The sequence below is a fragment of the Myotis yumanensis genome, unplaced genomic scaffold (assembly GCF_028538775.1).
Source record: "Myotis yumanensis isolate MYYU_CA2020_CCGP unplaced genomic scaffold, mMyoYum1.0.hap1 SCAF_8, whole genome shotgun sequence".
NCBI lineage: Eukaryota > Metazoa > Chordata > Mammalia > Chiroptera > Vespertilionidae > Myotis > Myotis yumanensis.
The window spans coordinates 30534660-30546710 of record NW_027223759.1 but is presented as its reverse complement, the minus strand read 5'-3'; the positions used below and the strand labels follow the sequence as shown (position 1 = coordinate 30546710).

At 57.0% G+C, this 12051-nt stretch overlaps 1 protein-coding gene across 1 annotated transcript; it reads right to left on the bottom strand.

Moving 5' to 3' along the window:
- Window positions 1–495: 495 nt before the first annotated feature.
- On the bottom strand, window positions 496–5069 carry B3GNT7 (UDP-GlcNAc:betaGal beta-1,3-N-acetylglucosaminyltransferase 7). Its single transcript, XM_070422380.1, has 2 exons — window positions 4967–5069; window positions 496–3190 (listed from the first exon to the last, which is right to left on the bottom strand). Exons 1-2 carry the CDS (start codon window positions 4975–4977, stop codon window positions 1996–1998), a joined length of 1206 nt encoding a protein of 401 aa, XP_070278481.1. The 5' UTR covers window positions 4978–5069; the 3' UTR covers window positions 496–1995.
- Between the last annotated feature and the right edge of the window lie 6982 nt (window positions 5070–12051).

Below are 12051 nucleotides of genomic sequence, written 5' to 3'. Positions count from 1 at the left end.
TAAAACCAGAGGCGCTGCAAATTACATTGCCAGATGACCAAGGTGGGGATCTGTGCTGAGGAGGAAGAAATAGTTGCAACAGTGTTCCCTTTTCTTCTCCAAGGGCTTAGACCCAGGCCCCCCGGCCAGGATGACGTCCATTTAGTCTTGTGCCTCCCTCCATGTGTTATGTTAGGATCCAGCCATTTCTCTCACTCACCTGGGGGAGAGCCATGAGTGACTCTTGGGGCACCAGGCCCACTCTGCAATGACCGAGCTGGGCACAGGCAGGAAGGGATATGCTGCTTGCCGATACAGCCCCAGGACCCTTCTCCCTGGCGGCTGCTCTCCCCACCCTGGAGGTAAGTGGCTGAGGCCACACCATGCGGTTCCCCCAACACCAGACCCCTCTCTCGGCCCCAACCAGCCACTGTTTCAGTGCTTCTGGTCAACCTTACCAAGAAGGGCCATGAGGGAGCCCACCAGCCCCTGCACGCCCCCACCCAACCCCACTCCCTGTAACAACCTCACTATCAGATCCGGAGCTCTGGCCTTGCCCTCCGTGGGAATGTGCTGTTAGCTCAAACCTCCCCTACTCTGCACCCCTCCTTCCCCCCCAATAGTCCAGGGAACATCTTTCTTGACTCCGGCCCTGTGGCCTCTCCTTTCCTCCTGGCACTCACCTCCCTCTGAGGCCCTTCAAGGGGTCCTTGTGTACCCACCAGCCAAGAACAAGGAACAAGCTGTGTCTTCAGAAATCTCTGGCAACTTGGCCCCGACAGGCCCTCTGATGGGAATGGGAACAGGAAGTTTCACGGCAGAAAAAACCCAATCCCCTTTTATTGAGAAAACAGTCAATTCCTCACTCTTTTCCCAGGTGACTTTACCCCGAGATACGAGGTGACATCCTTCTGCACCCACCCCAAGGACCCCTGACCCTGGGCGGGGCGGCCCCCAAGGGACACTCCCTGCCTTCACAGGAGCAGATGCTGGTCTGTCCGGCCCTGGAGCAGCAGGGTTCTGGATGGGGCTGTGCCAGGCACCGGGGTGCCCTGGGGGTGGGTCAGGGTGGCCCAGGGAGGAGTTGTCTTTCTGGAATGAGGGAAGGGAGGAACACTGCCATCTCCTGAAGCCTGGCGCCTTCTTCCTCCAAATTCTTCATAAATAGAACTTCACAGTAATAGAGGTATGTCCACTTCCAGGGTCAAACCGGCTGGTTTCCGGCCAGGGCGTCAGACCTCAGTGGGGCCGCAGGAGGGCACGTGGCTGGGGCTGGTTAGGCAGCACCGTGACTTGGGGGGCAGAGCCCTGCGTCAGGGGTCGGGGCTGCTGCCATCCGGAGGTTCTGAGGATCGCTGAGGTAGTCAGAGGGGCAGGTTCTTCCAGGCAGGGGCCGGTCGGGGCATCACAGGACGCAGCCAGGCCTGAAGCCACCTGGGAGCAGAGGGGGCTGAGCAGCCAACTCCAGGCTGGTCTTGGGGGAGGGAGGGTGTGCCCAGGGGGTTCTGAGGCTCTGTCTCCAGGAGACCAAGAGCTCAGAGTGGGTGTGGGGGGACTGTGAGCCTGCACAGGGTTGAGCTTCTCCTGAAAAGGTTGCTCGGGCCCGCAGGGAGATTGAGGCATTTCACAGGAGAAGAACCTTCTGTGAATCAAGAGGGCAGCCACGGAGCCATCCAGGGCCTGGCCTCGCCCAGGTACCTGAGCATGGGGTTCCTTCAGAGGCCACCAGGGCCTCCCACCAGGTCAGAGGGAGTGAGGCAATGAACCCAGTTAGGAGGGCTGCCAGCAGCCTCGCTCCCCAGAGGACCTTCTCCAGGCTGGGCCGTTCCAAGCATTCCTGCGCCTCAGCTCTGCTTCCTGGAGCGTGTCCACACAGGGAGGCCCCCGGCTACCTGTGCCCCCCACACCCAGGAGCACACAAGGCCCAGATCCAGACCCTCCACTGCCCTGCAGGGGACCAAGGCTCCATCCGCCCTGGCATTGCAGCTCCAGCTGATGCTGGTGGTTGGGCCGGGGTCAGAGCACCTGGAGCTTGCGGGAGCAGGTGAGGTTGCCGTGCACCAGCCCCCACATGGCCAGCAGCTCCGAGGGCAGCAGCTTGTGCACAACCAGCATGGAGCGGAAAAAGCACGGCTCCTTGTTCATGCGGCTGTTGCGGTTCCGCGAGATGCCGAACGTCTTGAAGCCCGCGTGGGCCACGGGCTGCACACCCAGCACCTCCAGGCACATGCCCAGGAAGACGTCATCGATGGGGTAAAGCTCCACAGTGTCACAGGCGTGGTGCAGGCGCCGGGCCAGGCCTCCGGCCATCAGGAAGCCGCCTCCACCGGCGTAGGGAGGGTAGCTGGCCTTGCTGTACAGGGCCCCAGGGATGTAGTACTTGTTGTCTTTCTTGCGGATGGGCCGAGCGTGCTGCAGGACGTCACCCACAAACAGGTCTTCCTCTGGCTGCCGGTCAGCCAGAAATTCCAGCAGGTTGGTGGGGTTGACGAAGACGTCATCATCGCCCTTGAAGATGAAGTGGACATTGGGGCAGAAGATGTCAAGCCACTTGAGAAAGTGGATCTCCTTGAGGGTCAGGTTGAAGAAGCTGTCAAGAAAGTCCCACTGGAGGATGTCGCCATAGAGGCGGTCCTCATAGGCTAGCAGCTGCTGGTAGTGGGCACGCTCCTCCTGCTTGGAGGCTGTGCCCAGCAGGAAGAGGGTGCGCCTGGCACCTTGGCCCCCGCCCACCGACTCCTGCTCCAGGCCCCAGGTCTGGCGGATGGCCTCCCGGCGGTCATGTTGCGTGATGACAGACTTGACGACCACCAGCAGGTAGACGTCACCGTTGCACTTTTCTGGGTGGTTCAGCAGCATGGGGAAGTATCGGCAATGGCGATAGAGCAGAAACTGCTGGAAGTGCGGCTCCAGGCCCTGGAACCAGGACTGGTGGGTCAAGTTGATATTGGCTGAGCAGTTAGTGGTGGTCACATCCCAGGCCTGAGGGCCCCGTGAGGCCATGAGCACGGGGGAGACCAAATCCTTCGATCTCTTCCAGAAGTCATTGGGGTTCACCAGATGTCCACTTGGTTTCTGGGCCATCTGTGGCCCTAGAGTGGGTGGTGGGGGCTCTTGCAGAAACTGACTGGGGGTCAGACTACGCTGGAATACAGCTATGGCCACGAGCAGGGCTAGGGAGAGACACACACTCTTGTAGACAATTCTCTTCCTGGAGGTGGGGGGAGGGGGGGAAACAGAGAAAAAGATGAATCCCCACGATCCTCCCAGCAGCCCGGGTGTGTAACTATAGTCCCAGATGGGGCAATGGATCCTGGGTGTGGGTCGGAGGAGGATTCTGCTTCCTTTTCCACCCTGACTTCCCTCCTCCAAGACAAGGAGCCGCACAGCATAGAGCCTAAGAAGAGCACTGTGGAGTCGGGCTGCCCTGTCACTGACAAGCTAAATGACTTCGATGGGGTTCCCTTAACCTCTCCAAACCATGATTTCTTCTTCCCTGAAATGAGGACAGCGTGGATTGGAGTTCTAGCTGAAGTGCCGGGCAGGGCAGTGAGTGTGCCGTCAGGGATTAGCGGTTCTACAGGGATTACCTCTGGTGGAGACCTTTGCCCTGCTCCCCGCCGGCAGCAAGGCACCTCCATCCATCACTTTCAATTTCCTGGGCAGACTCTGTGCACCATTCCGGTGACCCATGGGGACGAGTAGAGACAGGACCTGCTCTCCACCTGAAAGCTCTATACCAGGGGTCCTCAAACTACGGCCCGCGGGCCACATGCAAATACAAATAGTGTATTTGTTCCCGTTTTGTTTTTTTTACTTCAAAATAAGATATGTGCAGTGTGCATAGGAATTTGTTCATAGTTTTTTTTAAAACTATAGTCCGGCCCTCCAACTGTATGAGGGACAGTGAACTGGCCCCCTGTTTAAAAAGTTTGAGGACCCCTGCTCTATACTATGTGGGGGGCTTTGGGGAGCAGGCTCTAACTTGGGACTGAAGAAGCCTGTCCCTCTTCCCTCCAACCCATGCATCTGACCCAACAAAAATCAAACAGCCCAGGGCATCTAGCATGACCATCGCCCCCTAAGCCCTTAGTCTGGACCCCACTTCCCTTAACATCACACTAGGAGAGATGCTATACTGCCCTGGGAGGGGAGCACATTCAGACCCCCACCTTCCAAGGACCCTGCTTGCCCAGGAACCCTATCCCACCCATTTCAGAAGCAGAAATTAGAGTGTTGCCAGGAAGGCTGGACTTGGGACCCTCTTTCTTCGGCTCACACCCTGGGGATGGCCAGGCCACCTGCTCTGGTCTCTCCTGTGGAGACACAGGGGTGACACCTTCTCATGTGGTCCCAAGGTTTCCTGTGCATGGAGTGGAAGGAGGACCGGGTCACCTCAGGTACTGGGTTGGGGGTGTGTGACCTAAGACTGACCCTGGGAGGGTGGGGGAGCAGAGTGCTTGGTTCTCCAGCCCAAGGGGTTTCAAGGAAGCCCCTCAAACCCCAGGAGGGTCACCCCAGGGGAGAGGGATGCGGCAAGGCCCCTCCACCACAGGCCGGTTTCACCTGCACCGTTCCACTCGGTTTGTAGGAAAAAGTCCTTCAGGGGAGGCGAGAGAAGGGAAGGGGAGGGGAGGGAGGGGAAGGGAGAGGCGCGCGGGCCGGAGGAAGGAGAGCCATTGGGGGTGGAGGACGAGGGTCGCCCCAGATGCAGGAGGCCCTCGCGGGTAGGGCTGAGCGCACGGGCTCCAAGTCCCCCGCCGCCGACCGGCGGGTCCAGGCGCCGCGCACCGTCGGGCATCTCCGGCCGCCGCCGCGCGAGCCCGTCTGTCCCGGGGAAACTGCTACCAGCCCCGGGCACCGAGCGCGGCATCTCCCCTGCCCGGAGCCGCCGGGCCACTCTGCCGTCCCCTTCCCCCCGGCCCCCGGGAGAGGGGAAGCCCGGCGTTCCCGCCCCCCAGCCCGACGGCCCCCGGTCCCCACTCACCCCAGAGACATGGCGGCCCGGGCCGGGGCGGCGGCGGAGTGAGCGCGGGTCGCTGCGCCGGGCTCGCAGCTCGGGGACGGCAGGCGGGGACAGGGACGGGGCCGCGCCCCCACCCGGACATTTCCCTCCCGGCGGCCGGAGGAGGGGCCGAGAGGGGCGGCGGCCCAGGTGCGTTAACCCCTTCGGCGCCGCCGATCCTCCGTGCCCGCCGCGCGCCCTGCCCGCCACGCTGCGGCCGGGCGAGCATCACCCCCCGTTTCTCGGAGGCGGAACCCGAAGCTGCGGAGCGCGCAGAGTCGCCCAAGGTCACTCGGTCCGAACGTGGGCGGCTGAGTCGGGACTTCGCCCCCGGGTATGCGCTTTCCCCCGTGGAGCTTCCCAGGAGTCGCCAACCCGTCTGGGTGCGTGGGAACCTGGACGCCATCCATCCATCTCCAACCTCCCGCAGCCGGGGCGCAGGGGTCGGGGGCAAGTCCCTCTGGCTCCATCGGACTTTTCCTTGGCGGGAGGCAGAGGCAGAGGCAGACCAGGGTTCGGGACCTTCTCCGCACCCCCAGGCAGCCAGCAGCCCCTCGGAGCCTGTGCCCTCCCTCCGCGGGGAGCTCCCCTTCCCCACCAAGGGATGGCCTGTCCGCCCCGCTCAACCGCCTTCTTTTTTCATCCATCAACAAACATTTCACTCAAAACCCTTTTTGTCCCCAAGCCTTTATTAATCTATTTGTGTGTGTGCCAGGCGCGCTCCTCCTAGGGGCGGGCTGCACTGGACACACTGGAGGGGCCTTCTTGGCTCCGCCGGGCCTGGGACGATGGGTGGCCCCATCCAGGGGACTTCCAGAATCCGCTAACAGGTAAAACGCCCTCTGCCCTGCTCTCCCAGATGTCTGTGCTAGTCCTGTCCCATGTTGAGGTCCCATCACGGAGCATATGGTAGGACCTTGAAAAATGCCGGTAGAACTAAGCGGAAGCATTTCACAGTCCAGTAAATAACAGCTAACATTCATCATGCAGTTAAAGCATGCCAAGCACAATTCCAGGCTGCTGCTCAGCTGACTCACGTAACCCTAGCAGCGTATACTCTTGTTATTCCCACGTTACAAAGGAGGAAATAGAGGTTCCAGGAGGGGAAGCTCGGTAGGCCAGGTTCCATGATTAATAAGCAAACCCAGGAGGCCGCCTGGCTCCGGAAGCAGGCTCTGGGGCCTTGTCTTAGGGGCAGCAATGACAGGGAGCTGCTTTGAAGCTGGGACCCAGGCCCCTGAAGCCCTGTGAGCCTTGGACTTAAGGCTCAAGAGCCCTTTAGAGAGGGTGGAAAAATCCAAGGTGCAATAGAATTTTCATGGATATTGTGAGCTCCAATCAAGGAATGCGAAGGGGCTTCCAGGAGGAATTCCACAGGAAAACCCTGGGACCAGCACCTTCCCACTCATAACCCCACTGACCACCCATCCCACGGGCACCAGGGACTTCACTGCCCGGTTTCTGGGTTCTCCCCTTTCACCCTGGAAGTGTGACTTTGAGGGAGGGCTAGGGCCAGGCCTGGCTGGGGACAGCCCACCCTACCTCAGCACTGACCTTTCACCCCGAAGCTGTGGGGTCTCCTTAGATCCTGGTGAGGGGCAGACACAGCTATTCCCTGGGAAGGGGTTTTGAGCCCAGGTTTGGGGACCAGAGGGGAGAGCTCTGTACTTTTTGGCTCTCACTAGGGCAGTGATGGCGAACCTATGACACGCGTGTCAGAGGTGACACGCAAACTCATTTTTTTGGTTGGTTTTTCTTTGTTAAATGGCATTTAAATATATAAAATAAATATCAAAAATATAAACCTTTGTTTTACTATGGTTGCAAATATCAAAAAATTTCTATATGTGACATGGCACCAGAGTTAAGTTAGGGTTTTTCAAAATGCTGACACGCCGAGCTCAAAAGGTTCGCCATCACTGCACTAGGGGCTGGTGGCCTGTCCCCTTGAGACTCAATTCCCTGTGAGCACCAGTTACATGAGATACGCAGATCGGCGTCTCCTACGTGGTGGCGTCGCGGCAGGCTGGCTGCTATTAATATTATTATTGTTAATATTAATAACCCAACCCACAAGGCCAAAGAACCCAGCAGGGCTCAGGGAGGTGGTGATGGGGGGAGTCGCCCAAGGTCAACTGGGTGTTTGTCAGTGGAATCGGGTTCATTGAGAGGAACAGTTTGTCATCATGGGTTCATTTCATCTGTGCCCAGCTGGAACTCAGACTGGGGAATGGATGACAGTTAATTAGCCCCTGACAGGGTTGTGGGTGGAGGATGTGCGACAGGGCTAGGCCAGGGAACTTTCAGTCAGTCTGACCAGCGGCTCCTTTTGGGCAGAGCCCTAGCAGATTCCTGCTGATTGTCTCAAACCACAGCTCGGGTGGTTGAGCAGGGCCAATGGGAAGGGGGAGATCAGTCTGTAGATGGAAACTGTCCCACCCCACAACCCCACTGTGTCTGTTCTGCTCTGAGTGTTTTGTTCTCACTGCATACAGAGGGGTGCATGTGATACCATGTTTCCCCAGTATATTCAGTCGCACCCTCAAAAGCCCTGTGATCAGAGAGCAAAGGAGTGTCCCTCTCTCAGTTCCTCTTTAAAACTCCCCAGAGCAGAGCCCACCCCCTGACCGGAGCATGCCGTCAGGGTGGGTGGGGGCATAAGGCACTGTGACAGGCCCAGCCTGAGACTAGAGAAGAGAGGTGCTGGGTACAAACCCAGAGTCTAGAGAGGTGCCCACTTGTGGACCCGTCTCCAGGGCGCCTGCTTCAGCCACCTCGTCAAGCTCACTGGAATCCCATGAGGCCCATCATCTTATTAACCTTCTTTACCAAGACCAGGACTCAGCTTCACCACTCACCAGCGGGCTGACCTTTCCCCGGGCCTCAGGGAAAGGTCCGGACGTGGGCGGCTGAGTCGGGACTGAAGGCAGATGGAAGCTACAGAACCAGGAGATCTGGGGGTGTGGGGGGTAGGGTGGGGATAGAGGGTGGTCTGGTCTATAGCCAAGGAGGGAGGGTGGGGATGGGAGAAGCTAGTTGGGCAGGAGGCAGAAGTCCCAGAGGGTGGTGGTGGAGTAGGTGTCGCTGGGTCCTCTGATCCCCTCAGGTTGAGATTCTGCCTTCCATGCAGGGAGGCCTGATGTTGGAGAAGCCCAAGAAGCTCCCCCTCCCTCTCCTCCTCCTTCCTCTCTTCTCTACACCTCTTTTCACTTTACTTTCCCTTCCCAACGCCCTTTCCCTCTCCCTCCTCCCCATCCCTGTTCTCACCGTCTCTTTATCAGCCACCACCCTTTCTCCAGAACCAGTTGGGGCAATCCAGACCCTGCTGGTTTGATGCAATTATAATGAAGTTCACCTGGGACCAAGGACCTGCCTTGCCCTTGCGTGTGGGGAGACATCTGATGGGCCAGAGGTTGCTCTTAGTCATTCCTTAACCAGACAATGTGGGGCTGACTTGGGGGAGAGAGAATCAGAAAGCTGGGTGTGAGGAGCCCTGGCACCTTGGAGAGAGACTGGTGCTCAGTGGTGCCGGGCAGTGGCCTCGGCCACTCCAGGGCAGCCATGACCAGTGCTTCAAGTGGGTGGGCTACACTTGCACCAGAGGGTCCGTCAACTGGCACCGGAGTGTCAGAAGCCACCTCTCTTTAGTGCTAAGCATGTCCTTGAAGATGTGTGCCAGGCAAGAAACACTGTACAGGCCCCTCTGCCCAAGCCTGAGCAACTCTGCAGAGCAGTGCCCTGGGCCCAGTACTCTCCCCAGTTGGTCCAGGACACCCCATTCAATGATCTGATTGGAGGGTTAGCCAGCCTTGGACTATGTCCTTGAATTCGCCCAGTGAGACGCTTTTGGGACAGAGAGTGGGGCTCCCCAGGGCTCCTGGGAAGTGGTGGGAGGTCTGTTTTGTGCTTCTTGCTAATAGGTGCTGTAAGTAGGGGAGCATTGATTTCACTGTAATATACCATGTGGCAAGGAGGTGTGGGGTGCGGCCTAGCATTTCCACCTCCCTCTGGTCCTTGGAGGCCACCCATATCCACTGCAGAGAACCTGACCCTTTCTGCAGGGCCCCCTGGGAGGGACTGCCCAGGCACAGTGGAGGGGAGAAGGAAGGAGTAAGGTGGTGGGGTTGGGGGGGGAGGGGAAGCAGCACACAAAGGAGGAAGAGAAAAGGGCCAAGAAGGAGCTAGCAGAGAGGTGCGGGGAGGGGGAAGAGCTGGGGGGCAGGGAGGACAGGGTTTTCAAAGCATGGGTGGTCTGGTTTGAAGTCTGGGAGGTGCCCTCACCCAATGGCAGGTTGGGTCAAAGAGAAGCCCCCATCACAAGGGGTGAGAGACTGGGGGGGGGGGTAGTTAAAAGAGTCTCCTTTCAGGATTTGCATATGAGCAACACAACTGATAAACCTTATTGGCAGAGACCCCAAGTGCTCTTCTGTGGGCAAATCCTGGTCGAGCCAAGACTGACCCAGCAACCAAGAAGGTGGCATTGCCCTAACCAGTAGGATATTTCAAAATAAAAATTGCAGGGCTGCCTGCGGAGAGTCTGTTGGAACCTGGGAAATTGTATTTTTCCAGTTTCCCAGATGATTCTGATGTACAGGCAGGTTTGGGAAAGACTGGCACTGTGCCCTCCAATTCCAGCTCCCTTGGTCAGCCATGGGCAAGGGCCAGCAGAGGGACACTTCCTCCTGTGAGCCTGGGAGAGGGACAACAGAATGGGGAGGCAGCTCTGGAGGAAATTGGAGGCAGAGAGGGGGAGAGTTGAGGAATTCATTTTTCCTAGTGAAGCAAGTGGCAGCTGAGGAAGCAGAGGCGTCTAGGTGCTTAAAGAGTGGAACAACGAGACGTGTCAGGGCATTCCTGTACATCCTGGAGACCCAGGCCTGTGGCTGAGGCAGGGTGTCCTGGTGTCTCTGGGTGTGAGTGACAGAAACCCAACTCAAAGTAGCTCAAGCAAAGGAATTTATTTGCTTGTATGATGGGAAGCCCCGGTCCCTTGCTCTCTCTTGTCCTCTCCCCACAACCCACCTCCCTGTACAGTTCACCTACCTGTTTATTTGTTTAAAACAAATAAATTTTTTAAAAGCAATTTTTTTCAATCCTCACATGAGGATATTTCTTTTAATTGATCTTAGAGAGAGAAAGGGAGAGAGAGAGAAGCATTGCATTGATGTGAGAAACATCAATTGGTTGCCCTGACCGGGGATCAAACCTGAAACCAGGGTATGTGCCTTGACTGGGAATTGAACCCACCACCTTTTGGTGCAGGGGACAATGCTCTAACCGACTGAGCCACACCAGCCAGGGCAGTTCACCCACCTCTTGCCTCTCTCCTGAACCCACAGGCTTCTTCCATGAGGACTAGGAGAAAGGCAGGCTTGCAGATGGCCTCGGGTGTTTATCACTCTATCTTGAGGACCCCAGAAGAAAGGGGTTTTCCCCCTTCCCAACCTCCATATATAAAATTCCAGGGAAGGACTCTTATTGGTCTTGCTTTAGTCTCATGCCCAGACCTGGGCCAATGATCATGTCTAGGGGGATTGGGGTAGTGTGATTGGCCAGGCCTGAGTCATGTGTCTCCTACTGTGGTTGTGTTATCGGTGGAAGTGTAATTCTTGCAATGCTGTGAGGAAAAGAATTTCCTGAGACTTGCATGGGAGGAAGAGTAATATTTATTCAGTGGAAATAAACTCCTGGGTTTCCAATGTTCCATTTCCCTCCCTCCCGCCATGGAAAAAGTCCAAACGTGTCTTCAGCAGGGCCAGAATAAAAGCCGCTGCCCATCGTCTCTGCTCCATATTAAAGTGCAGTCTAGTCCAGCGCCTGCATGTGGAGTCCGCATGGCCATGGGTCGTGCGGCTGCTAAGGCCACATGGCTGTGGAGTGAGAACACGTGAATCCACGAATGGGCAAGTTAGGGTCACAGAGCAAGAGAGGGCAAGAGAGAGGAAACTGAAGAATTAAAAAAATTATTTTATTGATTTCAGAGAGGAAGGGAGAGAGAAAGAGAGAAACATCAATGATGAGAGAGAACCATTGATCAGCTGCCTCCTGCATACTCCATGCTGGAGATCAAGCCTGCAACCCGGGCATATGCCATGACCGGGAATTGAACCATGACCTTCTGGTTCATAGGTTGATGCTCAACCACTCAGCCACATAGCTGGGCTCTATGGGGGTTTAACCAGGAGCTTCTTCAAATTAACCAATGAACTTTCCAAGATTTTACACTTCTGATGGGGTGCACTCTCTACTCAATCCATTATTCTCCATGCTAGACTGACAGGCAGGCACCTCCCTTGTGCCACCCGAATTCTACTGCGCACTTGCGTATCTCTGCCTTCTCCCCTCAATAATGCAGTACCTGCGGGGGGAGGGGGAGAGGGGGAGGGTGTTAGTCCCATTAGAGGAACAATGCTGTGTGAAGCTGTAGCTTCCTGGTGAAGCTTCCCAGGTGACCATGCTTACAATGTCTGATTTTGCTTTCTTGCCTTTATTAATATTAAGTAGCTAATTACAACGATAACAGTTGGGGCAAGGTCCTGGGAGGAGCAGCCCCACATGATCTGCCTGGAAGGGGGCAGATCCCTCAGAGTAGGCGTCCTCAAACTATAGCCCGCGGGCCACATGTGGCCCGCCGAAAACATTTATCCGGCCCGCTGGGTGTTTTTGCTGCCTCTGCCTGTCCTGCTTAGCAGCCCACTCATCCCGGGCCCGCAGTGCGCATGTGTGGAATGTCTGAGGGACGGTAAATTGGCCCCCTGTTTAAAAAGTTTGAGGACCTCTGCCTCAGAGGAAGCAGGGGAGCCCTGCCTGCTTGATTTTAAAATCAATTTTTAAAAAATTTGGAAAAAAAAATTGGAAATAAAGAGAGCAAGGGAAGAGATGCCAGCCAGTCCTGCTCAGCCAAGCCTCTTGGACTCTTAAATCACCCTCCCACACAGACCCTCTGAGACGGAGCCCTGGAAGGAAGAAAGGAGCGGTGGCCGGTGGCCGTGTGGGAAATGTCTCCACACGTTTTCCTGACAAGGAGCCCCAGGCTGAGAGGAGCCCCAGGCTAGCTAGGGGAGGGG